The sequence below is a fragment of the Dermochelys coriacea genome, chromosome 23 (genome assembly GCF_009764565.3).
Source record: "Dermochelys coriacea isolate rDerCor1 chromosome 23, rDerCor1.pri.v4, whole genome shotgun sequence".
Classification (NCBI taxonomy): Eukaryota; Metazoa; Chordata; order Testudines; family Dermochelyidae; genus Dermochelys; species Dermochelys coriacea.
This window is the reverse complement of record NC_050090.1, coordinates 2,870,460-2,898,350: the sequence shown is the minus strand read 5'-3', so window position 1 is coordinate 2,898,350 and position 27,891 is coordinate 2,870,460. Positions and strand designations below refer to the sequence as shown.

Here is a 27,891-nt window from a genome sequence, read left to right as displayed (position 1 = left end):
CTGGCGGAGCGGCTGGAGAGCCCTGACATGCGGGGCGGGGACGGGGGGATCGCTCCGGCTTTATAAACCGGGAGCCCGGCGCTGGGGAGCTGCCTCTGGGATTCGCCTCGCCCCGAGCCATGTCCTGCCTGCGCTGGGGGCTGCTCCTGCTCCTGGGCGGCCCCGCGCTGGCCGCCCCTTTGCGGTGGGACCGATCCCCGGTAAGGTGACCCGAGGGCGGCGGGGATCGGGGGAGAGGAGTGGGGAGGGGCTGGCTCTGGGGGGAGAGGAGAGTGGGGTAAGGACACGGGGATGGGGAGGGGCTGGCTCTGGGGGCAGAGGAGAGTTGGGTAAGGACACGGGGCTGGCTCTGGGGGGAGCGGAGAGTCGGGTAAGGACATGGGGGAGGGGCTGACTGGGGGGGCAGAGAGTGTGGGAGAGGGCATGGGATGAGGGGCTGGTGCTATGGGGGGAGAGGAGTATGGGAAGGCTCATGGGGTGTGGAGAGAGTAGGGGTTGGCAGTAGGGAGCATGGTGGGGGCTAGGGGCTATCTCTGGGGAGAGTAATTGTTGTCGGGCTACAGGGGTCTGGAGCTAGCTATGGGAGAGCATGGTTGTGAGGCTAGAGGTGGGTTCTGGCTATGGGAGGAGGGAACAGGGGAGGGCTATAGGGAGCGGGGTGAGGGGCTGGGAGTAGCTGTGGGTGCCCTGTTCTTTAAGGACTAGCATTTAGTCTTGAGGGCTGCTTTGCTGTCTGCTGTGGAGGGGAGGGGGTCTGCTGGGGGCTCCCCTCCAGGCTTTTTGGGGTGGGTTATCTGTGGGGTGGGGGATCAGGCCCAGCTGGCAAGGCCTGTGGCAGAAACTCCCTTTGCCTCGTGGGTTGGTGCAGCGAGAGGGTCGGGCCGGGGCCGTGTCCCATACACAGGGCTGAGCAGACCCTGGCAGAAAAGGATCGAAGCTTGCAAGAGAATGGGACTGGAGGGGGATCGGCCTGGAGGGGGGCGCTGAGATGCCCGGAGGCCTGGGCCAGCCTTGCTTGTGGGGGTGCCAAAAGCCGGTGAATGCCCCTGTGACCCTCGGGGATGATGGAAGCCTGCAGGTGGTGGGTTGTTGCTTTTGCTTCAAGCCGGAGGACGCTGCCTGGAGGCGCATAGAGCTTCCACCTCTGTGGGGCGGGGGCGGCCTCTTCCTGGGGGGGCTTTAAAGGGAAAAAAAATCTGATCGCCTCACTCCTCAATAGCCCAGCTCCCTGCCCCTGAACATCACCCTGATTGCCTGCAAAAGCAACCCCAGCGGATCTCTCCCAAATTCAGCTCCTCCTACAGGTCCTTGGGTTTTGCAAGGTTAGAGCTGCCAAGGAGGGGCTTTCCCTTTTGGGGCTCTGGGCGAGCTCTGTGTTTGCAGCTTGTAGGGTGCAGAGGGTTCTGTGGAAACACTGTCTCCAGTGTCTGTAATGTTCACTCCATGCATCTGAAGAAGTGGGTTTTCTTACCCACAAAAGCTCATGGCCAAATAAATCTGTTTGTCTTTAAGGTGCCACCGGACTCCTCGTTATTTTTGTGGATTCCTGGGTTCTCTACCAGCTCTGTGACATAGGGCAAGTAGCTTCTGCTCTCTGTGCCTCAGTTTCCCTTTCTACAAAATTGGGTATGTTTTTTACCTACCCTCTGGGAAGAGAACGGGTGCAAGCCTTACTGCTCCTCAAAGGGCTTTGAGATCCCCATGCAGAAGGGGCTGGCTGTTGGCACTTGATTGCAGCCGTGACCTGGGAGCTCCTGCCGTGTGCTGAGGCTGAGTGGCTGGACGTACCTGGAGAAGGCCAACGAAGCCTTGAATTGCCTCGCGTAAGGCATGTTGGGTGAGATGCTGGCTGTGCTTTGCCCCCTCTGGTTTTTGGTTCGATTCCATCTCATGGGCTGGAAGGAGAAGCTAGGAAACTCCCCCAGCACAAAGCAAGCAACCACCCTTGGGAACAAATCTCCCTGATCTTTCCCATTGGGAGACCCCTTATCTAGCTGCTTGTGCCACCCCTGGGGAGCTGATTTCACTAGCCTGGGCTCTTGAGTATGCTGCTTTTAAGACCAGAGCCAAACTCCCAGCCCATGGAGTGAACCCTGGTGGGATTCAATGCTGTTAAATCTACAGTTTGAAGGATCTAGTAACTCTCCCCCTCACTTGAGCAAAAGGGATTTGAAATTGGGGTTCAAGTCTTGGTTCCACCGTCGGCTCTCTGTGGCCTGGCGGGGGGAGTTATTTAGTCTTTGTGCCTTGATTTCCCCACCTGTCAAACAAGGGTTACCCTTACTATTTAGATGGAAAGACCTTCAGGGCAGGGACAAACTTGCTCCATGTCTGTGCAGCGCCTGTTGGGGGAGGGCGACCGATCTTGGTCGGGGTCTGCACAGCACCTGGTGTGATATAGCAAGGGCAGGGTGATCTGTAGGTGCTGCTGGAATGGGAATAATTGAGATTGGATCTGTGGAAATGGGGGTGCAGGAAAGGCAGGGTCTTAAACTTAAACTCTTAAACTGCAGCTCGAGGGGGAGAAGAGGCCCTGTATAAAAAAAATATTCTCTTGCTTTGCCTGTAAGAGCTGAGAGTTAAGATGGGTCTGTTCTGGCTGGACACTGGAGCTCTAGTGACCGATTTTCTTGCTGTCCAGTGCATGAGTCCAGTTCCCCTTAGAGCCCCGTTTGGCTCTGCTGGGTTCCGATTCTGGCTCAAGCCGTGCACGGGAGCCCCTGTTGTGCAGGGTGCTGCACGAACTCCTAGTCAGCGTCCCTGCCCCAAAGCGCTCACAGCCCAGCTAGACAAGATGAAGAATAGGCAGGGAAACTGAGGCACAGATCTGGTAAGTGATTTGACCCAGGTCACTCGGCAGGTCAGTTGCAGAGCTGGAACTGAGACTCCAGGCTTCCCAGGCTAAGGCTCTAACCAGTAGACTGCTTTAAGGTAGTGAATCTCCATTGCTTAACAGATCTGCCGGACGCAGGGGGCTGGGAGGAGATTTGGGGCAGCGTTTCCCTCTAGCAGCTAGTCCACAGTGGATAAAAGCCTACTGCTGCACCTGGCTAGGGGAGTCGCTCTTCAAGCAGCACCAGCTCAGTTCTCTACTACATGAGCTGAAGATCCTAAATTCAAATCCTGCTCTCCACCCATGGTAGATGGCAGTTATGCGGCATGTTAACATCAAGCCCTTGTTCTATTCCACGGCAGCTGTCAGTGGGGGACTTACTTGCTCCCTTGGGATGATCCTTGAGAACTGAGACATTGTGGCTAAATCTGGGAAGCCCTTTGGGAGTAGGTCTCCTAAAACCTTTTCTGGGCTGAGTATGGGAGGGCACCATTAGCTTGTTCTCAGCTGCCTTGATGGGGGGGAGAACTATAGACTCAGCCCACCACCCCCTTGGTTCCACATCACCTTCCTGTTCTCGGGGTGTAACAAATTTTGCAGTGTTGGCAGCATGAGGGTTGTATTAACTCTGTGGGGGGGACAGCCTGGTGGGATTGGCTACAATGAGGTGGGTCTGGTTTTTTTTGCTTTGTATCTGTCCACCAATGTACACCACAGGGTGACTCTCGAGGCTGGGTGATGCCCCAGACTGGGGATCGGATGGAGGGACTGCAGAGCAGAAAGCGAGGCTCGGAATGAGAGCCTGTTCTATCCCCAGGACAGGCGGGGGGGGGGGGGTGTAGAAAAGACACCGCAGAGTGGGTTACAACTGCATGGTTCTGGTGAGCATCTAGCAAGACCCAGCGCCTCTAGCATCTAGGCTGGTGAAAGCCGAACTGGCTCGTAAGCGAGGCTGGCGGGTGGCATGATGGCTGGTCGTTGGATCTCAGACCAAGATGCAGGGACGGGCACCAGTTGGGCATATCAACAAGGCAAGCTCCCAGTCAAATTAGAGTGGGGTGGTTTAACGAGGAAACCGCAGTTTATAAGCAACCAGCATGCAAAATTACCATGATTTGTAACAGGGTGGAGGTTTCCCCAGAACTGTAGTGGGGTCATTGGACAGGAAGGTAAGCTGCATAACATAGCTTCAGGGGTGTTGCTTAGCTCAGATCTGACAGCGTCTGTATTTAGTGCCTGACCCAGCCTGTCTGGGTGCTGATGCACCTTCTAATTTTAATCACAGCCCCATGCTGCCGTCATCCCTTCTTGAGCCTTATATATATCGGCCTTAGTCAGCTGTAGGCCCGGCCAGCGCGTGCCCTGGAAAGTGATCAATACGGGCTGGGTTCGCTGGCTGGCATATGACCTTGACTCCCTGATGCAACAGGTGGCCCAGCTTTACCCATGCTAGAATATCAGCGCTGCCCGGGGTGGGCCGGAGAGCTCCCTGCCGGCTGCATGGGGGGCTGGAGGAAGGGGCTGGAACGCCGAGGATGGAGACCTGACTCCCAAGAGACTGGCTTAGCCACCGGGCCCTTTCTGCAGTTCTCTGCATGTGGAGTTGGGGCATGCATGCCAGCCGTCTTTTGCATCTCTCAGGCCATTGGGGACAAATGTTATCCAATGCGGCTGCTGCAACACACCAAAAGCTCATGTTGTCTGGCCAGATACCGTGCCGCAACCTGTGGGGCTCAGAGGAGGGGCTGAGTAGTGCTGGCTGGAAATTCTTCATCAGCATCCTTGTAGAAGAAAATGCCACTTTCATGGAAATTGACATCTTTCTGATCCTGTCAGTTTCATCTTTGGGGGGGGGGGGGACAAAATTAATGTTCCAATAATCTCAGAACATCCTGTTTTGACCATTTTGAGACTGAGCATTTTTAATTTTTGCCCTTTCCAAACAAAATTCACTTTTTTTAAAATATATTTTTAAAAGACTGTTTAAATGCCAAAACTGGAACAAAACACTTTGACCCAAAACCAACTTGGGTGGGTTGTTTTTTTCCCCCAGGTTTTTTTGGTTCAGAGGAACTTTTTTTTCCTTCTTCTCTGTCTCAAAACAGAACGATTTGAAATCCCGGCGTTTCCTGGGAAAGGAAAAATCAAATTTCTACCCAGCTGTTACTGAGGTCCCCACCTGGCTACCACTGAACTCTCCAAGATACGGGGGCGGGGGGATGTCACCGCCAAACCCATGTCATGCTGCTGCATCATTCAGAGAATCCTAGGATTGGAAGGGACCTCGAGAGGTCTCGAGTCCAGTCCCCTGCACTCATGGCAGGACTCAGTATTATCTTGACCATTCCTGACAGGGGTTTGTCCAACCTGCTTTAAAAAATCTCCAATGATGGAGATGCCACAACCTCCCTGGGCAATTTATTCCAGTGCTTCACCACCCTGACAGTTAGGAATTTTTCTCTAATGTCCAACCTAAACCTCCCTTCCTGCAGTTTAAGCCCATTGCTCCTTGTCCTGTCCTTGGAGGTTATGGAGAATAATTTCCATCCCTCCTTCCTGTAACAACCTTTTATGTACATGAAAACTGCTCTTGGGTCCCGAGCCTCAGTCTTCTCTTCTTCGCTCTTATTTTTACATAAGAGGTCACCACGGATGAAAAGTGAGTTGAGCTAGTTTTAAAGACTTCCAACCTTAATAATAGGAGGCTCCCTCAGTAATGGGGGAGGGACTTTAATTATATGGCTAAAGGAGTCCAAAACCTGGAATCCAAAAATTAGATCTGGCTGGGGAATGTTTCAATGAAAATTTTGGGGCAAAAAGCCCCCCCCAAAAGCAGCTTTGTTGGGAGCGGGACTGTTCCTGGGGAAAGAGTTGGTCCTGATGGGTTTCCTGACTCGACATTGAGAATTTTGAAATTTCAGAAGTTTCAATGTTTGTGTTTTAGTTCCAAACAACTTTGTGTTTTTAAATTTAACTTTGGTTTACACTAAAAGGGCCAAAATCAAAATATTTCAAGAGTTAGAGAAACGTTTTGATTGACCTCAACTCTGACTTGAACTGAAATCTTTTTTTTTTTTTTTTGGTTTGTTGGTCACATTTTTGTTTGTTTGTTTTTGTGTTAATTTGATTCCCCCCCACTCCCAAAATTTCACGTTTTCATCGAATTTCCTTTCCTTTCCTTCCCAGCTCTACCTCAATCCATGTGCACAGGTTGATATTTAGGCTCCTACAGAACAAGTTTGACCATCGAGCTGTTTTTCTCCTCCTAACACTTTACCTGGGCCTCTGTCTCTAGGCTCCTCTTCCTGAAAATCTCTCCCACTGCATCTCCGCTTCTCCACGCGGGGGGATCGGAAAGGGTGTGGGGGGGTAGGAAACTGAGGCCACACTGGTTCCCCACAGCACAGAACTCCAGGTATTCCGATCTCTGGCTCACCTGCGCACTCGGGTGCTCGGTTCCTCCTCCTCCCTCCCTTCCTTCCCCCTCCGCCCCATAGCAGGAGCCAGAGCCAGGTGTGCTGCCCGGGGCCTTGTCTCCTCTTGATGGGAACTTGAATTGGGATCAAGTCCCCTCCAGCAGTGTCCTCACATCTCCGGTTTGCTTTGGCAGCAGGGAGCTGTTTGTTTTGGGGTTGCCTGGGGCTTTGGGTTCCTGGGAGGAGATTCCCTCTTGGATTAGGTCTGGCCTGGGGATTTGCTGCACACGAGAACCATGCGGGGCTGGGGGAGATGGTCTACAAGCATACTCAGAGGGGCCATTTATATGGCCGCTAGGGGGATTGGAGGGGGGGAGCATGCAAGGCAGGCATGGTGCTAGGTGCTGTACGGACATGTGTGAAGGAGGACAGTCCCTGGCTCAAAGGACTTATGGACTTGGCTAATGACAAAATGCAATTGAGGGGATTGGGGGAACAGAACCAAGATAACACTCTGTCTGGTTTCTTAATCTATTACCCACCCCCAAGCTATGATCCTTAGCTTTTATCTGGCATTTTTGTCTGTTGATCCCAGGGTGTTTTACAAAGGCAGGCAGCATTCTCCCCCTTTTACAGAGCGGGGAAACTGAGGCATGGAGCCGAACAGGGATTCACACCGCAGCAGAGCCGGGAATAGAACCCAGGTCTGCTGGGGCCCAGTCTAGTGCACTTGCCACTAGGCTACACTGCCTCCTCTAGCTCCCCCCACCCCCCGACTGGGGGGGAGGGGAGACTGGTGTGTGCCGAGGGTGGAGGCGCTATTGTAGGCATGCAACACATCCATCCCTCCAAGGTCTCCTCCTGCCCCATCATCTTGCGCATCTGGTGGGGGCTCTTAGGTACCAGGCCCTGAAAACTTCCAGCTGAGTTCATGGTAGCGTCGGCTCAGGACTAGTCTCTGCGCCAAAGTCAGATTCGTCCCTCCCCCTAGGGCTGTGGCTAGGCCAGCCTTGCCCCCGGGCTCGGTGGGTGGAAGCTTTCTGCCCTCCACCGCTGCTCCATTTCCCCCCTGCCCCCCCCCCCAGGTAGCACCAACGCAGCAGAGGTGACAGCACAGATCTGCCCCTCCCCCCGCCCTCTGGCTTGCTCAATTCCCCGCCCCCTCATGCCAATGCAATGCAGATCCAGCTGTCTCTGTGGGCCAGGGCAGGAAGAGCTCAGGGTGGGGGTGGAATTGGGAAATGAGCAGGGATTTTTCCCCCACCCCCTGGCCCGTTTCCAGGCAGAATCCAGCTCAGTACAGGCTGCGGGAACCCACCCAGGTGCCGCTGCCCATGGGCAATGAACGTGCTGTCCCAGGATCCAGGCCAAGGAGCAATAGCAGCATGTGAAGGGGGAATGTCAGACAGACAGCTAGCCGCCCACGGGCTCGCTCTCCTCAGGTGTGGGAGGGCCATTAATTGATTTAAGAGGCCACTTGTGCCAGGGAAATCAGGGTGGGGAGAAGGCAGGCCTGGTCTTTTAGTTCCCCTCCCCCCCATCCTTCCCGAATTGGGAGGGGTTGGGCTGAGGACATGGTAAGGGTGAAATCTCTCTGGCCAGAGTCACATTTCTCTGGAGCTGAGAGGACACTCTCCACCCCCAACCTCTTGCTCTGATCCTGCTGAACCTAGTGCTGGCGAAAGAGACAGATCTTTGAGCAGCCAGTTTCTGGCCCTTGTGGCACCAGAGACGCTTCCAAATGTCGCCCAGGGGTGCAGCCCCATCTGTCTGAGTCTGCAGGCAGCCCCAGTGCCTCTGCGGCCGCTCAGCGCATCTGCTGGTCAACACCAGCCGGCCCAGTTTTTTGGCAGCCTCCCTGATCACAGGGGCATTCTTCTGAGCAGGGCAGCATCTCTGGGCCTGGGAAGAATCGGATCCGGTGGTCGCTGCATGGGGGAATAGAGTGCATGGGCTGGAAATGCAGGCTGGGGGAGGGGTAGCCTAGCAGGAAGGGACCCCTCCTCTTCCACCTGCCACATTTCGTGGGGTTTTGGAGTAGCCTGACGAGGCAGGGGCATGTGGATTGGTAACTAGATGAAAGCCCAGCTCGCTATTCGGCCTCTGATGAAGGTGCCCCCCTGCTAGCCCAGCCCTGGGATCCCCCCTCAAACTCGGAAGCATCCCCTTCCCGCAGCTGTCCTGTTGCGGCGGGGAAGGCAGGGCTGGAGATTCGGCTGTCAAGCACCTGGTTATTAATAATCTTTTCTCCCTTTGTTGCTTAAAAGCCTCTTTTGGACAGAAATCCTGAAGGCGGGGGAGGAGGGAAGGGGGTCTCTGATCTCATCTTCAAGACTGAGTCAATTTCAGCCCCATGGATTATCTTTTTTTCCCCTCTTTTCCCTTCTCAGACTAAGGCCCCCTTCATCAGCCTGGCCCGGTCGCTCGCTTGCGGCCAGGCCTCAACGCCGGCCTTATACAGCGACGGCTCTTGTTGTCTGAGGGGGGGAGGGAGCGGGGGGGCCGACGGGCAGGGCGTGTGGCTGGTACACAATGGCCCTTTGACTCGGTGGCAGGGCCACCAGAGGCCCTAACAAATTACCCCCGGCTGACAGCTGTATGGGCCCGTCTGTGAGCCTTGGCAAGCGCTGGCAGCCAGGAGGCAGGCGCGGGGGGGGGGAATCAGCGGGAGTCGTGGCGGGGACGGACACGGCCCTGAGATGGACGCGGCTGGCTTGCCAGGGCCCTGAGCGTGCAGCGGGTGTCTGCCAAGAGCTGGCCAGACACACATGCGGGAGGGGACACGCTCCCTGGGGGCGTTCCCCCCGCCGCCCGCTCTAGGGATGTGGAGGTAGGAAGAGGAATCTAACCAAATATTGGTGTTGAAAGGCATTGCTCTCTAGGGCTGGGCTCTGCGGTCCCCCGGGGGTTGGACTGGCCCATCAGGGCGGCCGTGTTGTCTCCTGGCCATGGCTGCGGGGTGTTGATGCAGCTGAGGCTGGTGGGGACGGGATGCGGTCTCTGGCTCTGGCTGCCAGAATTAACCTCCAGGTGAGAACTGGCCTGAGCGACTCTTGATGAAAAGACAACAACTCAGCGGAGCTGGTTTCCCAGCTAAACGGTAACAAAGCCCAATGGCCGATTATTAATAAACTGTTTGGAGCCTGGCTTATTTGTAGGGGTTATGATAGGGTCTGGAGCCCCTGCCTGAGAGGTGGGGGGCTCCCCCATTGTGTCAAGGGGCTGCCCCCAACAACTCGGTCTAACTAGACGAAGGCAGGATCATTATCCCCATATTACAGCTGGGGAAACTGAGGCACAGAGCTGGGCCTGGACTCTGGCTCTCCTGGATCCCAGCCCAGAGCCTTCACCCGTGGGCCACAGAGGAAGCCCCGCAGCCTCGTATCGGGCACTTTGACTCCAGTTCTTCCACTAAATGTGCCTGTCTTGAGGCCATCTCCACAAACCCCGCCCGCCAGGCAGTCCCCCAGCTGGCAGGCCAGGCGGGCGCTCCAGGGCTCGCCATTCATTCATGTGTTTCCTCCTCCCCCCCCGGCCCCGAGGCTAAGGAGGAGAGGATGCTCCGGAGGGTGAGGGCAGCGGTGGTCCTCTTGGAAGCAGTGTGCGGGTGGCATTACCCACCCCAAATGTTCCAAAATCATGACGCAGGCTCCCCAAAAATCCTGAGATTGGCTTTAAAATCATGAGATTAACAGATGGTGGGGGGGGTTGTTTGTTTTTTAATTTCCCTTCTGCTTTTTGAGCCTGTAGGGGGCCCTGGGGCCACATTTTGAAGCTTTCTCCTCAGTCACGAAGGCTAGAAACTTATGTTTTCTCTAAGAATAAAGGCTGAGAGCATCACACAGCCACCTGCCTCCAAGAGCTGGGGCTTTAAGGAACACACTAATTAGCAGGAGACTTGTGACCACATCATGAGTTGGCAACACTGCGTGGGGGCTGGGAGTGGGAATGTGGGGCTGGAGGGACCCACAGGTGTGGTGGGGAGCAGCTGCTAGGATAGCTGGATCCAGTTCCATGGGTCTGGTGTGGTTGAGGAGGGGTTGGATGCAGAGCTAGAAGGGCCCGTGCGGTCTGAGGCAGAGCTGTGGTCTCCCACACCTGGGCCATCGGGCTGGGTGCGGAGGGGTGCAGGTGGCTAGGTAGGGAAAGACGAGGGGGTGGAAGGGATACCCCCCCCCCCGGCTGGGATATACAGCATCCCCCCTGTAGCCCCCCCCATCCCCAGGCCTGGCTGGGTCAGTGGGGGCGGGGATTGCCAGTGGCCACTACCTTCATCCTGCCTATCAGGGTTCGTGGGAGCCGCAGGCCAGGGTGGAATAAATAAACCCTGCGGGGCAAAGAGATTCAGAGCTTGGCTTGGTAACTGCAGAGCAGCGGCCAGGAAAAGCAAGTGTCGGCACAGGCCCCGAGCTACGATGGGAGCCGTCGGGCCAGCTCTCTGGCCTCAGCTCCCACGCGGGGAGCCCGTGTCCCTCTGAGGAGCAGCCTGCAGGGCTGTATTCCCATCTGTGTGCATGTGGGCCGGCTTCACCCAATGCAACTGCCTCTGGGGTGGGGCAGCTGTTTGTACGGGGGTCCTCAGCCAGCGCTGAGATGCAGCTACCTCTGGGGTGACGCAGCTGTTCCTGCAGCAACCCCCTACAGAGAGGGAGTGTGGGGTAGTGGGAGTCAGGACTCCTGGGTTCCTGGTGAGTGGCAGAGCCAGGAGCTCTCCTTCCCTTCCCCTGCTGTAGAAGACCCCTGATACCTTCCCCCCACAAAGCTGTAAGACTGCATGCCTGGAGGAAGTCACAAGCTGCCCTTCTGGTGGGAGTGGGGGTGGATGGGCTGAGCTGATGTCTTCACCCCCCCAACTCCCTCTGCTGATTGCTTGGGAAGGGAGGGCAGGCCCCAGCAGTCTTGGGGCTCACTTCCAGTTTCTTTCTTCTATTCCTAAATCTCATGCTTCAGGGTATCTGCTGGCCAGGGTCAGGAAGGGATATCCTCCCCATGTGTTCTGGGAGGGTTTGTTTTGTTTTGTTTTTAAATCCCCTTCCTCTTAACCAGCAGGGATGGCCCCGGCTGGGGAAGGGGCACTAGACTGGGTGAGCCGGGGCTCTGAGATGGCACCAGTTGTTCTGTCTCTCGCAGGCGCTTGCCAGGCTGGTTCTGGCTCATGTGCTCAGGGTCTAACTGATCGCCAGAGGAAGGAATCCCCCCCCACCCCAGCTCAGATCAGCAGGGACCCTGATGGGGTATCACCTTCCTCTGCAGCAGGGGGTGTGGGTCACTTGCCGGGATTGCCTGGGTCCATCTCACTTCCCTGCCATAGTGGGGGTTGGGGGTCTTGGGTGCTGGCACCCCTCAGTCCCTCTTGTTCTCTGCCTGGGGCCCATGGCAGTCGTGTCTGCTATGGGCTGGGATATTTTGGTCTCAGTGGGGTAGCTGGCTTCGGTCTGCAGGGGCTGGTGGCCAGTGATACACAGCTTGGACGAGCTGCCTGAAGAGTGGGGGGGTCTGCCTGTGAGCAGCAGTATAGTGGGGGTGGGGAGCTTCCCTCATTAATGAGGCACCCTCCCCCTCCCAGTGACTTTGATACCATGCTGGCTATGTGTGTGTGTGTGTCATGTCCCCTCTAGTGGCTGGAGCCAGCAGCCTCAGACCCTCCGTGGCATATTTGGGAGGGACGCAAAGAGGAAGTGAATTCTCGGAGAGGGGTGGGTGGCAGGGGGTCGAACTGGGATCAGGAGGCCTGGTCCATGAATAAGTGGGGGGAGGGGTGGCGTTCTATAGCCGGGTTCTTCTAGCATGCCCATCCCCACGGTCTCTGAGCTGCTACCAGCATCACGTCCACCAGCAGCCTGAGGTGACTAGCGTCTGCCATGTGAGAGCTGGAGGGGAGCGGAGACTCAGCCAGGGATGGACTCGCAGCTGGGGGAGAGGAGGCGGCTCGGTGGGGGGGGAGGCTAGTCCATGCCAGCTGTCCCAGCTCCTAGCGGGGTGGGGGACCTGTCTCATGGAGAGGCGGGAGGAGTGATGTCACGTCTGTGCGGCTAAGAGACGCCTTTGATGGAAAGAGGCGTCGGGTGTATTTATTAAGGGTGCTGCTGGCCCGGGGCTGTTGTTTTGAAAAGCGCCGTGTGTGTCTAGGGCTCTTCTCCGCATGAGGGTTTGGGAGCTTCGGCCAGTTCGCGCCCACCCGCCCCTGCCGGTTTATGTCACCGTCCCGTCATTCTGTCAACAGCTTTGCCCTTTGCACGGCAGCCAGGGCAGCTCCTGGCCTCGGGGCCTGCCACCCACTTCCCATGCCAATGCTCGCGGCCCTGCGGGATCCCAGCTCCTTGGCGCCAGCGGGAGGACCTGGCTGGGCAGGGTGGGGATAGTGGCCCAGGAGGATGGAGGCTGCTGGTCTGCCGGGGTGCAGGTATGGCGCCCGGCGCATGCCAGGGCCTGAGGGCAGAATTCAACCTCTCCGCTGGCAGCCCCCTTTCGCGTGGACAGCACTGGGTGTTGCAGGGGCCTGGGAATTGGGTTCAGAACCAGACCGCTTGCTCCACCGGGGCTGCTGACAAGCCGATCAGACAGGCAGCCTGGAAGTGCAGGCCTCTGTATTTCCAGGTGGCCCCATTCCCATGCTAGGCTCCCTGCTCCTGCCCCCACCCCCCACCCCAAAACCCCATCAAGTGCCTCTTATCTGCTTCTGGGCAACAGCAGGGCTTGGGTCGGGGCGCAGCAAAGCCAGGGGTGGAATTGCAGGGGGCTGCGGGTCAGGACTGAGGGGCACCAGCAGAGCTGGTGGAGAGGGGAAGCTGGGGGATGGAATTGCAGGGGCTGGGACACCTGCCTGGGATCACACCCCTGCTCTGCCACAGGCTCCCTGTGTGAGCTTGGGCAGGTCTCTTAGCCACTCTGTGCCTCAGTTTCCCCCTCTGTACATCAGGGACAACAGCCCTGGGAGGGGCTCAGATACTTCAATAATGGGGGCCGGACAGGTACCTCAGAGCTTCGTGGGTGACCCCCCCTCCCCAGTGATAGCTGCCCTTGCCCCCTGAGGTGAGGTGATAGGATGGAAGGACTCCCACCCATGGTCCCTCCGGCTTCATCTCAATCCCTTGCTAGGGGCTGTACAAGTTTTATTGCTATTAGGTGTATTACGGTAGCACCTGGGGGCCTGATCTCTGACTGGACTCCTAGGTGCTACCGTAATACACCTAAATGCACACCACCTAGCGCAATGGGGAGGCCCAGGTCTCCCGTTGTGCCAGGCGCTGTCCATTTTTATTGCTATTAGCTGTATTATGGTAGCACCTAGGCACCCCAGTCACGGACTGGGCCCCCATGTGCTCGCTGCTATACAAACCCTTGGGGCTGGGTATCAAGGATTGAGAGTGGGGATGATCAGCCTCTCTTCCCCCCCGCCCCCACCTCCAAATCCTAGATTTTCTCTCTGTCCTGTCTTAAGATCCCGCGTTGCTCTGCCAGTGATGGTGTCCGTTCCCACGGGCCAGAGCAGAGTGTGAGCTGATGGGGCGGGGATCAAAGGTTACCTGGTTCTGTGCCCTGTGAGCATGGGGCTCTGCCCCAGCAATCCCTGGTCTGGTGCACCCCAAGACAGGGGATCGTGGCATGGACACATTTCCTACCGTGGAATATCCTGCAGAGCCCGGCTCTTGAAATCTGGGTGCTGTGTCTCAAGTCGGGGATTGAGGGGCATCAGTGGGGCAGGGGGACGGTCAGGGCTGGGATAGCAGGGGGCTGTGGGTCGGGTTGAGGGGCATCCGTGGGGCACCCAGGGCTGGGATAGCGGGTCTGTGGGTCGGGTTGAGGGGCATCCGTAGGGCACCCAGGGCTGGGATAGCGGGGCTGTGGGTGAGGTTGAGGGGCATCAGAAGCGCTAGGGGGCAGGACTGAGATAGTTGGGGGTGTGATACATTCCGCCTTTCTCCCTTACACATGAGCCCTTTACCGTCACCCCAGGACTCAGCCCTCGTAACCACTGACCTAGAGCGCTCCTGGCGGGGCAGCCGCCCAGGGACCCCAGCTGAGCCAAGCCTGGGAAGGGAGCCGCAGTTCTGCCCCGGGGACATGGGTGAGCTGGGGCACCAGACAGACGCTCTCCCGGTTTACAAGCGCAAATAACAACCTACCCATTAATCCGCCTGAGGACCTGAAACGTTGCCCTTCTCCTCCCACTTCCAGCCAGGCACCAGAGCACTCAGGTTCCCCTGAGTCCAAGCCGTCAGCTGCCAATCACCCTCTCGCTGGCACGGTGCCCCTGGCGTGCGGGGAGCAAAAAGGAGATTCTTGTTAGGTGCAAGGCCTTTGGTTGACTGCCTCTCTCTCTCTCTCTCTCTCTCCAGCCCAGCTACCAAGTTACCTGTGCTTGGCCACCGGAGACTGGCAGAGGGGCCCAGGCCCCTCTGGGCTGGTGTGCCAATGCTCCCGGGGTCGCTGCTTCCCACTGGCGTGGGAGGAGTGGCTCCTTTTTCAAACTCTCCTCTGTTAACACAAGGCGCCCGCTCCCCTTGGCCAAGGGGAACTGCTGGTTTGAGAACCTGGCCCCAGGAGGGATGGGAGCGGATCTGGGAAGTGGCTCTTTAATTCGGAGGGGGATCCCCCTGTCCCCGTGAATTGACAGCTGGTCGGGGGGGGGGGGAGCCAGGACACCTGGGTCCTATTCTTGGCTCCCCTATGTGACCTCTTGCAAGTGCTTCCTTTCCCTTGCACCTCAAGATTCCACCCCCCAAATAAAATAGGGGCAAATCCCTCCTTCCCCCCACCTGCCAAGCATGGCTTGACTGACCTCCGTGCGTTGGGGGCCTTTGTCAGAAAGGAGCTGGAGGAACCCAGGTGTCCAGGCAGATCCAGCAGTTTTAAAACCCCCAAAGGGGGAGAGAACGGCATGTGCCTGCCAGGCCTCTAAAGGGTTACGCCAGCTGCTTTAAGTGACGGGCTTGTCCTGTTCCCCGCCAGCTCGCGCTCGCTCTGGAAAACACACCGGCATGAAACAACTGAAATCTGAAAACTTAGTGGCTTTTAATGGGCCCCCCTTTCGCCTGGCGTTTATTTACTGTGCAATTAGTTAAACCAACTCCTGTCCCCCTGCCAAGTCACACAGGGAGCTCGGCTCCCCCCGGGCAGGGGCGATGGCTGAGCAATGCCTGGGGGGGTGTGTGTGTGAATTTCAGCTTGAATCTATGGAGAACCCCAGGGCGGGGCTCCCCCATTTCCTCTCCATGAGGCACCTCCAGTGTTGGTAGTCTAGCAAACACCTTGGCCTCCCGTCACCACCTGCCTGGGTCCAAGCTATAGGGCTCTGTGCTTTTTCTGCGTTGGCCTAGTGGTTAGCACGCTGAACCGGGATACCGGAGACGGTGCTGCTATTCCTGGCCCTTCCAGCTGGGAAGCTTCGTGCAAATCACTCCCCCATGCCTCAGTTTCCCCATCTGTTAAACGGTGTGACCGATACTGACCAAGTGCTGGGAAAGCTACCGATGAACGGAGAGGCCTTATTCATCCATATGGCTAGGCTCCTACTCATATGCCCCTTCCCCCGCTGCAGGGGGCACTCTCTAGTCATCCTGAATTCGGGGCGGCTATGGGCTGAGACAAGAAGGGAGCCTGAGACCCGGGGTGTGGGGCTCTGCCGTCCCCTAGCGCGAGAGCATCCTTGGATGTGGGGGGGTAGGGTATTTCTGTGCCTTCCTGCCACATCCCCAAATAGCAGTGCCTCTCTGAGCCAACGCTTCAGCTCCCAGGGCTGCGTGCTGCGTTCACCCCAATCCCTTCTGGGGGGCTGCTGGCCAGGAGTTAGGTGCCGGAGAGATGCACCTGGTCCACTGGGGGCCCGGCAGCCTTGTCTCAGTGGAGCCTGCAGCCTGTTGGGGGGGGGTGTTGGGTTGGAGCAGGCGGGAGCTGATGTGCAGGATGGATTTGGGGGGAAGCAAGGGAGAGCTGTGTGGGGTGGAGTGAGAGGGCAGGGGTGCCATGGGGGTGGATTTGGGAGAGTGCAGGTTGGATTTTGGATTGGGGGGGACAAGGGGCCATGCAGGGTGGATCTGGGGGAACAAGGTGGCCATGCAGGGTGGATTTTGGGGGTGCAAGGTGCCATGAAGGGTGGATCTGGGAGGACCAGGGGTTCAGTGCAGGGTGGATCTGGTGGGGGGCAGGATGCTGACGTCTCACATCTCTCTCTGCCCCTTCTCTCCTTGCAGTTCATCATCTCGGAGAGCGAGCGGGGGCTGCCGTGCCCGGCCGAATGCCCCCACGAGCGCCACCGCCCCGTCTGTGCCTCCGATGGCAAGCTCTACAAATCCCACTGTGTCTTCCAGCGTGCCCGGTGCCAGGAGCCCCTCCTCGAGGCGCTGCCCCGCTTCCGCTGTGGGGGCGCCCACCGGGACCCCACCAGTAGGTAGAGCCCTGGCAGGGGAGCAGCTAAGATGCCCTTGGAACTGGTTCCTGCTCCCCACTCTGATCGTCCGCGTGGGTGGGGTGGGGAATTCCCTGACCCCCTGGCTTGTGATGCGAGGGCCGTGGGCATGTGTCCCTTGCCCCTAGCCAGCCCTGTAGGATCCAGCAGCCCCCCGCCCCGTAGCCCCCTCTAACCCTCACCTTTCCCCCTGCAGGCGTGAACCTCACCCGATGCCAAGAGGACCGCACAGCGGCCCTGGCCCGAAACCAGGCGGACTCCATCTACGTCCCTGAGTGCAACGAGGACGGCTCCTTCTTGCAGGTACTGGCAGGGGTGGGGGGAACATGCTTCTCCCCCTCCCCCCCACCTCCTCTGGGGGAGAACCGCAGGGTCCCTCTGCACCCCACAGCCTTCTTGGAGAACCCCCCTCATCCCAGCCCTCATCGGCTGCAAGGGGTGGCTGTCACCGCCCCTGCCCAGAGGGGACCCCTGCCGCTGTTCACCCCAGATCTCTGCCCCCCCCTTGTATCAACATGTGTGGGGTTTGGGCATGGGGGGGGCCCCTGCCACGCAGCACCCTCTAGTGGTGGGGGTGTGTGTGGCATGAATGCCCTTCCATAGAGCCCCTGTGTAGAAACTGGGCAACCAACCTGCAGCGCCATGTGCATGCATAGTGGTGCGGCCTCCCTTCAGGGGACCCCGGAGGGGCAGATCCTGGCCATGGGGCGCGTTGTCAGCTCGCTGCAGCCAGGGCTCCGCGAGGAGATCATTTCTCCCCCCCCCCCACCCCCCGAGAATTTTTGAGAGACTCGCCCCGTCCCGCATCCGGCCCCAAAAGTCCAAACCTCCTCCCCGGAAAATCCCCCAGCTCCCGTTTGGGGGTCACCTGCTTGTGTGTCCCTCCCCGCCCAGGTGCAGTGCCACAAGCAGACAGGCTACTGCTGGTGTGCCACCGCCGAGGGCAAACCCGTCAGCGGGACATCCGTGCTCAACCAGACGCCCAACTGCACAGGTACCTGGCAGCCCCTGCAGGCTGAGGCAGATTAAGGTTTCGTGGGGCTCCGGGCCGGAGTAAGTGGGGGGCCCCTCCTTGCCCCTTCTGCCTGCGGCCCCGCCCATGACCCGCCCCCATTTTGCCCCTCCCTCCATGGCCCCACCCCTGTTCCACTCACGGTCATGCCCCCCCTACACACGCACTGTGGCCCTGCAACCTGTTTGCTCCAGGCTTCCGCCACCCCATGGTGGATTTTTTCCAGGGGCCCCCAACTGGCCAGGGCCCCTGGGCATGGGCATGGTCGGCCCAGTGGCTAATCCATCACTGCCCCCAGGTTGTGATCCAGGTCCCCCACCCCCCACCTCGGCAGTGCACCCCCCCCACACACACATACATCCCGCTCCTGCTGTGTGCTGGGCCCAGCATCTTCCTGGGCCCCACACATCTGGGGCGGACCCTTTGTCCTCCTGAGCCCCCAGCTGTGTCTGGGCCTGGTCTGGGCACACAGGGGTTGTATTCCTAGGGTGGGGAGGAGGTGAAAGTGCCCCCTGTAGGGCAGCATCCTGCCAACGGGCGAGGGGTCTGGTCTGAGCCCTCCCCGCCGAAGGAGTTCATATTTAGAGACCTGGGAAGTCTTATGTGGAGGAAGAGGTCAGAGATAGGCAGGGGGGCTGGGAGTCAGGACACCTGGGTTCTATTCCCAGCTCTGGGAGGGGAGTGGGGCCTAGGGGTTAGGGCGGGAGGCTGGGAGTCAGGAGCCTGGACGATGGGGATGAATTGTCTCTCGCTCATCCCCAGGCTCCTATGTGGTGCGACCGTCCTGGCAGGACCCTAACTCTTCACGGAGAGGTAACCCCCCACCAGCCCTCATCCCAGCCCCCCCCCATGAATGCTATATCTCCCCCCTTGCCCCACTGCAGTGCCGTGACTCCTGCCTGTCTCACCATGGCCCTGCTCCATCCTCTGCCATGCCCGTCTGCATAGCCTCGCACCCCGGCAGGGCAGCGAGGGGGTGTCCCCCACTGGCGGTTGCTGTGCCCCACAGAATTCCCCAGCCAGCTGAGCAGCGAGTGGGGAGCAGTGAGGGGGAACCCTCTAGAGGGAGACCCAGGTACTGCAGCCTGCTTCCTAATGGGACTTTGGGGGTCCCTATCCCAGACTCTAGCCCTATAACCTAGGACTGGCCAGCTGTCCACCAGCTCCTTAGAACTGGGAGCCAGGATGCCTGGGTTGTAGTCCCATTTCTGAGTCATTGCCCCTTCCCTGTGCCTCAGTTTCCCTCTCTTCGCTGCGGGGGGCAGGTGGTTGCAGGGAGAACAAGGCTGAAAGGATATCAGGAAAGTGCCCCGAATGGCGAGGGGCCAGGGTGGTGTGTGCCTGGTGTCCTGGCAGCTGTGATAATGGGGGGAGCCCTTATCCCTCCGCCCCACCTCGCTTGTCCCCAGCAGGGCTGCTGGCGCTGGGGTCTGTGCCGTGAACTGCACTCTTTGGGCAGAATAGATGACACTAAGACCTCTGTAATAGTGGCCTTCGAACTCTTTTCCTCCCTGAACGCAGAAGGCGGGAGACCCAGGCCCACCCCAGCAAGCCCCCCACCCCACAAGCAGGAAGGTAAGCAGCCCTCTCCCCGCCCCCCGACTCCCATTCATCGGGGGGGCACGTGCCTGGCTGACGGCATGCACGTCTGCCACTTTGCACTTGTGCCAGGGAGGGAGGGGGAGTTTTCACCGCCCCAGGTGGCTCTCAAACCGCTCCCAGGGATGCCATCTGAACCCCCCCTCACCTGGGGCATTCCTGGGTCCCCTTTGCTTCCCTGGGCAAGGCTGCTGCTCTGCTGTTAACCCCGTGTGATCTCCTGCCCCCTTTGTCCATCCCACAATTGGCTCAGCCACCTCCTCTCATGCCATTCCTATCTGGGGGGGTTCCCCCCCAAATATAAGGGGCTCTGCCCCTTATACCTCCCCTGGGAGCTTTGCCCCCTGGGCCCCACCTGGCACCTATGAAGGGGAGAGCCCCGAATTGGTCAGAGGCATCAGAGGTCTGTGCCCCCCTCCCTGGTACGGTTTTAGCCTTGGCATATCTGCCCAGGCAGGCTGGGAGGAAAGTGGGGGGTGCCTGCTGCCCCCGGTGGAGGGGCTGGGGCGTGTGCCCTGTGTCCAGAGAAGACAGGGGGTGGGGTGGGTGGAAAGGTTGGGAGGAGGAGCCTGGAGGGTTTCCTTCCCCCCGCCACCCCGAATCTCTCTCCACCACTTTCAGAGGGGACCTCGCTGCCGTTCCTCATACCCATCATCCTCCCCCACTTCCAGCCCAACCGCACAGTGAAGCGGATTCAAGGTAACTTGGGGCGGCAGGTGGTGGGAGGCAGAGAACCCGGGGTTCAGTTCCCAGCTTTGCCCCCTGGCTCTCCGGCTGCCACCTGGGCTGAATTCTTTGGGGTCTCGTTCGCAGACCCTTCTCTGATCTGGGGTGCAGAGAATTGGGGGGGTTCTGTTTTCAGTGAGGGATCGTTTTCCTTTGGGTCTCTCTAGACTGGAAACTTTCTTTCGTACAGCGCTGGGTGCCATGGGGCCCTGGGCCAGGTCTGGCGCCAATGCCACGCAAATAAGAGCCCCAGAAAACCGGCTCTGGGATCCACTGTAAGACATGTTGATGCCACCGAAACCAAATGGGGTGGGGGACGATGTCTGGGATTTCGGCAAAGGCGTCGACCCCAAAGTGGGGTGAGGAAGGGAAAGGGAGTGAGAAGGTTGGTCTAGTTATGCTACAGTTGGGGCAGGGATTCAGGATGCCTGGGTTCCACTCCCAGATGTGGGGGGGAGGGAGCGGGGGGCAAGCAGGAGGGACTGGGTGCCCGGACACCTGGGTTCTGATCCCAGTGGGGGACAGGAAGGACAGGGTGCCTGGATGCCTGGATTCTGATCCCAGCTGATGGGGGGGAGGGCAGGTGGAGACTGGGTGCCCGGAGAGTTAAAAGGTAAAAAGCACCCCCATAATCCCCCCTGCATCCTGCAGATTTCCCTCCGTCTTGCGAGCAGGAGCGGCTAGAGGCCCTCAAGGAAATTCAGCAGCACCAGCAGGAGGGGACCTTCGTCCCGGAGTGCGAGGGGGACGGCACCTACAAACCCGTGCAGTGCCACCAGGCCACGGGCTACTGCTGGTGTGTGCAGGCCGACACCGGCCGGCCCGTCCCCGGCACCTCCACCAGGTCAGCGTCCAGCGCCCGAGACAGCAGAGCAGCTTGCTGCACGCGTGGCTGTAGGTTGGCATAAGCCTTGACTGTCTCCTGCCACCTGGGAGTAGAAGGAGTTAAAAGCCGGGGGTGGGGTTAGAGCTAGGGGGAAAAAATCCATTTTTTTGGACCTATTGGAAATTTTGAAAATGGGAGGGGGAGAATCATTTTTATTTGAATTTTCCATAGGAAATGTTGGGGGGCTTTTGGTTGGAACTACATCTCCCATGATGCACCAGGGCCAGGGAGTCCCATGATGCAACTGCCTCTCCAAGAAAGGGGGGACGAGGGAAATGGTGCATCATCGTTGGTGTAGTCCAGTCCGGGAACCTAGCCCATAGAGGAGAATGGGATCCTGAGGCACCCAAACTACAGCTCCCAAGATGCACCACAGCCTCCCCGCTTAAAGATGCAATGACGGCTAGGGAGTTTCTGGCCCCAGTGCATCATGGGAGATGTAGTCCAGTCAGGGAGCCTAGCCCATAGAAAAACAGGGAAGCATGAAACACCTGAACTACAGCTCCCATGAGGCGCTGTGGCAGCCTCTCTGGATTGAAATACTGAGGCCTTCCTCTTTTTGGATGAAAAATTCAATTTTTCAGCTGGAAACAGACATGCCTTTGTGGGGGGAAATTCTGTTTTTCAAAGGAAAATGTTTGCCCGAGTCAGGACTCTGATGGCTGGAGCCAACTCTAGGATTACAGTCTTCATCGGAGTCACCCCAGGTGAATGCTGGTGCATGGCGCTGGGCAGACCCTGCATGTCCACATGGGGGCTGGCGAGGGGTCCCAAGGAACGAAGGCCGAGGGGAGGAGGCAGAGTCCTTGTTGAGTTATTGGCTGTCGGTCTAGTGAACCCATAAATGTGTGCGGAGAAGAACTCAGGGAGTGGGTTTAATGTGTGAACTACTGAATCGCTGAGTAGCCAACACCTGGTTTATGGCTAATGCTAATGCTAGCTTATGTGGTCATAATGGGGCACTAGTGGCCAAATGGGGCTGGGAACCAGAACTCCTGGATTCTGTCCCCAGCTCTAGGAGGGGAGTGGGGTCTAGTGGTTAAAAGCGGGGGGGAGTTGGGACTCTCTAATTCTATTCCTGGCTGGCCATGTGGCCTGGGCCAAATCCTTCCTTCCACCCACCCCCTCTGTGCCTCAGTTTTCCCTCCTGCAAACGTGGGGGAGAGGTTGCCTATGGGGTACGTGTGGAGAGGGTTTGGAAGCACCAAAAGTCCTGCAAAGCGCAGCTGCCTTTCCACCCCGACTCCTCTGCCCCAGCGCTGGGAGTTGCCAATGCCACGCGCCAGTTGTGAAAGTCCAGGCGTTGACCCGTCTCTCTTCCACCCAGGAACTTCCCGCCAGACTGTGAGTCCGATGTTGCGGCCAAGGGCGCAGAGATGAGCTCTCTCTTCCGGGACAGGGCACTGCCAGGTGGGCAGGGGGCGCGGGGGACAACCAATGTCCTTGGCACCCTAACTTCTATGGGTACCCTGGGCAGCTCGGGTTCTCCAGCCATGTGGCACTCGGCTATCCCCAGTGCCCTGCCAATGAGCGGCCCCCACGCAGCGGGGAGTCTGGTCCTCTTGGCCTCTCTCCTGAGGCTGCCCATGAGGGAGCTGGCTGAGCCTGTCGCTGGCCGGGCAGAGCTCCCCAAGTGGGTGTGGGGGTGAGAGCTCACAGCCCCCCCGGCGTTGGAGCTGGTGCCCCCTAGAGGGGAAAGGCCCCATTCCCTGCCCCCCTGAGCCAGCCAGTCCCCCACCCTGGAGCTGAGAGAGGAAATCAATCCCCAATCCCCCCCCCCCACCTGACAAGCCAGTCAGTCCCCTGCCGTGGGCCGGATCATCAGTGCCCCCTACAAGGGAAAGACCCCATGCCTCATTCCCAGCCAGTCCCCCACCCTCAGGCTGGATGGGAGCCAGCTCCCCCGGAAGAAAGAGGCCCCGTGACCCATTCCCCACTCCCCTGAGCCAGTCAGTCCCCTGCCATGCGGCCAGACAGGAGCCCCCTTGAGGGGAAAGCCCCTGTGCCCCATTCCCTGCCCCCCTGAGCCAGCCAGTCCCCCTCCATGGGGCCAGACAACAGCCAGCACCCCCTACAGGGGAAAGGCCCCATGCCCCATTCCTTGAGCCAGCCGGTCAGTCCCCCATGCTGCCGTCCTGGCGACAGAGGCTTGTAACTGTAGGGGCAGCGGGGTGTCCCTTTGCTCCGAGCTCCCCGCTGACATTGGCTGGGGGGACCATGGCCACCCCCAGGCCGAAGGACTCTAAATCCAGCTGGCTGCCGCCTCCCTGCGAGCATCGTGCCGGTGTCTCTCTCCCTCCTGGCGTGGGTGACAGAGAGAGGCCCCGCGAGTGGTCTGCAGTGGGGATGAGTCATGGGTGGGCAGCTCCCCAGAGCCCCACATAACGCCCCCCCCACTCCCCTTCCAGGCTGCCCGGGTCCCAAGAAGGCAGAGTTCCTGTCCAGTCTGATGAAGGCCTTGGCGTCCGACATGATCGAGTCCCGGCTGATGCTCATCACGTATAGGAGGTGAGCCGGGCTGGAACAGGGGCCCCGGTGAATGCTGAAGGGTGAGCCGAGGACTCTCTGGCGGGTTCTCCCCCGACACTGGGGGCGGCCTGTTGCTCTGAAGCGACCCCTGCTGGCTGATGGAGGGCTAACCATCCCCCCGGGGCGGCCAAGAAGAAGCGGGGTGGGGCCGGCGCTAATGATGCTGTGCAAAGGTTCATCAACTTCTTAGTCCCATGACCAGCCAGGAGGCTACAGGGCCTCAGGGAATCTGTTTTATAGGGGGACCATGGTGGTGCGGCTAGCCATTCAGCCCAGAGCCGTGGGGCTGGCCCTGACCAATGTCTGCCTGGGAGGTGGATGGGCTCATCTGATGAGTCGAGACTCCCCCCCACTCTACTTCCCCCAAGAGAGGGAGGGGGGTACAGTGGCTAGGATGCTGCTCCCGGGCTCAGGAGACTTGGGTTCAAGTCCTAGGTCTGCCACTGACTTGCTGGGCGAGCAAGTTACTGAGTCGCTATATGCCTCGGTTTCCCCATCTGTAAAATGGAGATAATGGCCAAGCTCTGCCCCACAGGAAGTTGGGAGAAGCCTAAAAGGCCCCAGCCCCCTCCTTCCTGAGCCAGCGTGTGCCCCACCCCCATTCTCCCCATACAACTGGGTTTAAAAAAGAACTAGATGAGGTCCTGGAGGACAGATAGATCCATCAGTGGCTATTAGCCAAGCTCGTCAGGGACATAACGCCGGGCCCAGGGTAGGGTGACCAGATGTCCCGATTTTATAGGGACAGTCCTGATTTTGGGGTCTTTTCTCACATAGGCACCTATTACCCCTATCCTGATTTTTGACACTTGCTATCTGGTCAGCCTAGCTCGGGGGGACCCTAAACCCCCGGCTGCTGGAAGACAGGGGTGGATCTTCCCAAAATCGCCCTGTGCTGAGTTAGATGGACCATCGATTCTCGTGGGCTGGGTGCTCCCATGGGGAGGAGGGTGCAGACACCCGCTCTCTTTGCAATCCCCTGACAGCTGTTCTTGCCAGAGTCCCTCTGCCCTAGCCTGGTGCTTTGGGGCATTTCCCGGCTGGCATCCCAAAGTCCCTGCAGGGTGGTGGGGTGCAGCAGGCGTCCCCGTTGCCCCGCCGCGGCCACGACAACCTCACGGCTCACTGGTGGCGGGGGGGGGGGGAGCTTGCGTGCTGGGGCCGGGCCTTCGAGCCCCGGCAGGTGACCGTGTCTCTGCCCCCACAGTCTGTCGGATCGCAACCTGGAAGAGCGGGCGGCGCGCTGGCATTTCGTGCGCCTGGACAAGGACTTCAGCGACGGGCTGAGCGAGCGGGAGCTGCGGCCCCTCAAGCTCTACGTGCAGCAGCATGCGCGGCCCAAGCGCTGCGCCCGCAAGTTCCTGGAGTACTGCGATCTGGACACCAACCGGCTCGTCTCCCTGCAGGAGCTCAGGGGCTGCTTGGGGCTCAGCTAGCACTGGGTGAGCGAGAGGGTTGGCAGCTGGCTTCAGATTAGGTGGCAGCAGAGCCCCTGGGTTGAGAGTTCAAATCCAGCCCGGGGAGGATGGATGGGGAGGTCGACTGGTGTGAAACCCAGGTCCCGGTACTCTCGGGCAGGCGGGCCGGGGGGAATTGTGTGGCAGCAAAGCCACTTGCTCCGGGCCAATCTGGGACTGGAACTCGGGCAGCCTGGCTCCCACCCCCAAGCGCCACTCCCCTCCTGTATCCAGGGGCCCAGATTTGCCAGGGGCTGCAAGCTATCACAGAAAGCAAGGGAGGGAAGAGCCCAGTTCTCTTGCATGGGACAGGGGGGAAAAAGTCCCCTTCCCTGGCATCAGTGTGTCTTAGAAAAAGGCCTTTCAAGCTAAGAGCTGATTTACCCAGAACACCTGAGCAGTAACTCAGGGCAGAGCATCTCTCTTGTCTCCAGCGGTCATTGGCCAGGGGATGGTCCTGTCCCTCCAAACTGGGACAGCAGAGCAAGTCCTGAGCTTGCCGCCTCTCCACGGCAGAGCTGGCCTTTCCCGGCTGACCGCCCTACGTTAGACAGAGCCAAGGCAGAGATATTGTCTTCTCGTGGCCCAAGCTCTGTTGCTGAGAGAGAAGACGGCCCGATGAAAGGTATCCCCCCCCCCACCTTGTGTCTCAAATATCCTGGGACCCACATGGCTCCACCACCACTGCCCAGGTGAGAGAGCTGCGGCTCAGCCTGGCAGTGCTGTGGAGAGCCAGATGGGTAGGGAGCAGGCTGGGGCTGGGATGGCAGGAGCTGCAGGTTGCTCATTTCAAGGCCAGAAGGAACCATCGTGTTCATTTCATCTGGATAGCCCAGGCCAGAGAACTGCTCCTGAAACAATCCCTAGAGCAGGTCTGTTAGAAAAACATCCTGGCTTGGTTAAAAAAAATCCTCCGGAATGGAGAATCCACCGCGACCCCTGGGTAAGTCATTCCCCTTGTTAAAAATGTATCCCTTATTTCCAGCCTGAATGGGCCCAGCTTCAACTTCCAGCCGTTGGATCGTGTTAGACGTTGGTCTGCTAGACTGAAGAGCCCAGTATTAAATATTTACCCCGCCCCTCCCTGTAGGCACTGATAGCCTGGGATCAAGTCACCACTTCACCTTCTCTTTACTGAGCTCCTGGAGTCTCTCACTCTAAGGCAGGTTTTCCAGCCCTTGATCATTCCTGGGGCTCTTCTCCGAGCCCTCTGCAACTGATCAACCTTGAAGGTCATGGCAGGGCTGTGTATGAAGCCGCCTTTCAAAGTTCTGGCTTTGGTGTGTCGGAGCCCGTGATCTGCTGGTTAGAGCAGGGGAGCTGAGAGCCAGGATTCCTGGGTTCTATCCCCAGCTTCGCATGGCCTTGGGTCAGTCTCCATACCTCAGTTCCACTCCTGCCCCTAGTCTGTTGTGCAAACTCTGGGGCAGGGACCCTCTCTCACTGTGCGCCCAGCACCCTGGGGCCTCATGCTGCTACTGTAATCCACGCGGCAAACTCCTGCATCTAATCGGCATTTCTCTTTCCCCAGGCGTCTCCTTGAAGAGGGGCGCGCCCTGCTTCGCCCTTCCCACCCATGGGGGCGCTGCCTCGCCCAGCACTGCATTCCCACCTCTGATGGCAGACGATTTGCACTGTGAACTGTAGAATGTGGATTTTATTTTTATTTCCCTGGCGCTGAAGAAAGTCGGACGGACCTTTTAGAAAGAAGGGGATCGGTCGATCTAAAGGATGTGGACGTGTCAGGCCATTTATTTGCATCTGGGCAACTCCGCTGCAGTTCAGTCCTGGTTTTCCTCTCTTCTGTAGATAAGAGAATCCTGCAAAATGTAAAGTGCAGTTAGGGGTTATTATTTTATTTAACCCCTCTAATCTTTGCTTATTTTTACTGTTTACTATCGGAGGGGGGTTTAAAATTGGCTCCAATTACTTTACAATCCCTCCGCTTCCTTATAAAGCAGAAAACGGTCAGGAAAAAAAACAACCCAACAATCCTGTAATCTGTGTCCTAAATCAATAAGTTATAGAAGTATTGTGGTGATGCCTCGGTTTTTTGCCCACAGAGTAACTACCGACTGCTTTCTTTTCTACCTGGAGATCTCAATGTGTTCTTAAAAGGTTCCTGTCCCTTTTAAAAGTGTAATTCTCTGGACAGCGGGGTCTAGTGGTCAGAGCAGGGCAGCTTGCTGGGGCCGGGGGGCAGGGGGGACTCCTGGGTTCCCTTCCCAGCTTTGGGAATGGGGATAGAGACCCAGGGATGTGGTTTGTCCAGAAACATCCAGCAGGCCAGAGGCTCCTGAGTCTATCTGCTGGGTCCCCCTGCAGCTATAATGCGGTTGCTGCCTGGCAGCGTGAAGCCCTGGGGGTTTTGTTCTGCTTGGCCCAAGGGAAGATCCAGGCATCCTGTGTCCATGCCAGCCGGGTTCCCCTTCTCTCTTGCTCACAATCCTGGCCCGTAATAGCTGGAGCTTAAAGTGGGGACCAGCCTCAGTCCCTACCGACGGGGAAACTAGGCAAGGGGAGGAGAAGCCAACTGCCTAAAATCCGGGGACAAGTCTGGGGAAGATCTGAGCCTAGAACCCAGGAGTCCTGATGCCTAGCCCCCTATCTAGGGAACTGTACGGCCCCGATTACTGTAACAGGAGTGCTTATCCCCAATGCTACACCCCCCCCCATCTGGTGCTAGGGATAGAACCCACGAGTCCTGGGTCCCAGGCCTCCCCTGCTCTAACCACTGGACCCCACTCCCCTCCCAGAGCTGGGGTTGGAACCCAGGAGTCCTGCCTGTGTAATTAGAGGAGGGAGGGTGTTCTTCTGAGGGGCTGAAGCCCCCTTATACCTGGCTCCTAAAGCTCTGGTGCTGAAGGGATCCATCCCCCAGGGCCATGACTGTTTCTTAATCTGCCCTTCCTGGGTGGTGATATGGCGGGGGGGCAGCTTCCTCTGCGTGGGGTGTGGCTCTGTGTAGCCAGATGTGCACCGATCCTCCGGGCAGGTGCTGTAGCCTCTGAAACTGATGAACGTC

The 27,891-nt window shown here is 58.5% G+C and overlaps 1 protein-coding gene across 1 annotated transcript; it reads left to right on the top strand.

Moving 5' to 3' along the window:
- Positions 1-69: 69 nt before the first annotated feature.
- Positions 70-27,712, top strand: LOC119847243 (SPARC-related modular calcium-binding protein 1-like). The gene is made up of 12 exons (XM_038381843.2): positions 70-200; positions 16,443-16,635; positions 16,854-16,960; positions 17,552-17,651; positions 18,432-18,482; positions 19,191-19,244; positions 19,890-19,967; positions 20,646-20,838; positions 22,208-22,290; positions 23,289-23,388; positions 24,617-24,851; positions 26,398-27,712. The coding sequence occupies exons 1-11, from the start codon at positions 120-122 to the stop codon at positions 24,843-24,845; spliced, it is 1,269 nt and encodes a 422-aa protein (XP_038237771.1). The 5' UTR covers positions 70-119; the 3' UTR covers positions 24,846-24,851; positions 26,398-27,712.
- The last annotated feature ends 179 nt before the right edge of the window (positions 27,713-27,891 follow it).

Excerpts from the sequence above, each read along its gene's own strand:
- LOC119847243 (XM_038381843.2), top strand. The coding sequence starts at position 120 with ATGTCCTGCCTGCGCTGGGGGCTGCTCCTGCTCCTGGGCGGCCCCGCG. Across the intron at positions 19,245-19,889 it reads CCCACCCCACAAGCAGGAAG|AGGGGACCTCGCTGCCGTTC; the intron begins GTAAGCAGCCCT and ends CACCACTTTCAG. Across the intron at positions 20,839-22,207 it reads GTCCCCGGCACCTCCACCAG|GAACTTCCCGCCAGACTGTG; the intron begins GTCAGCGTCCAG and ends TCTTCCACCCAG.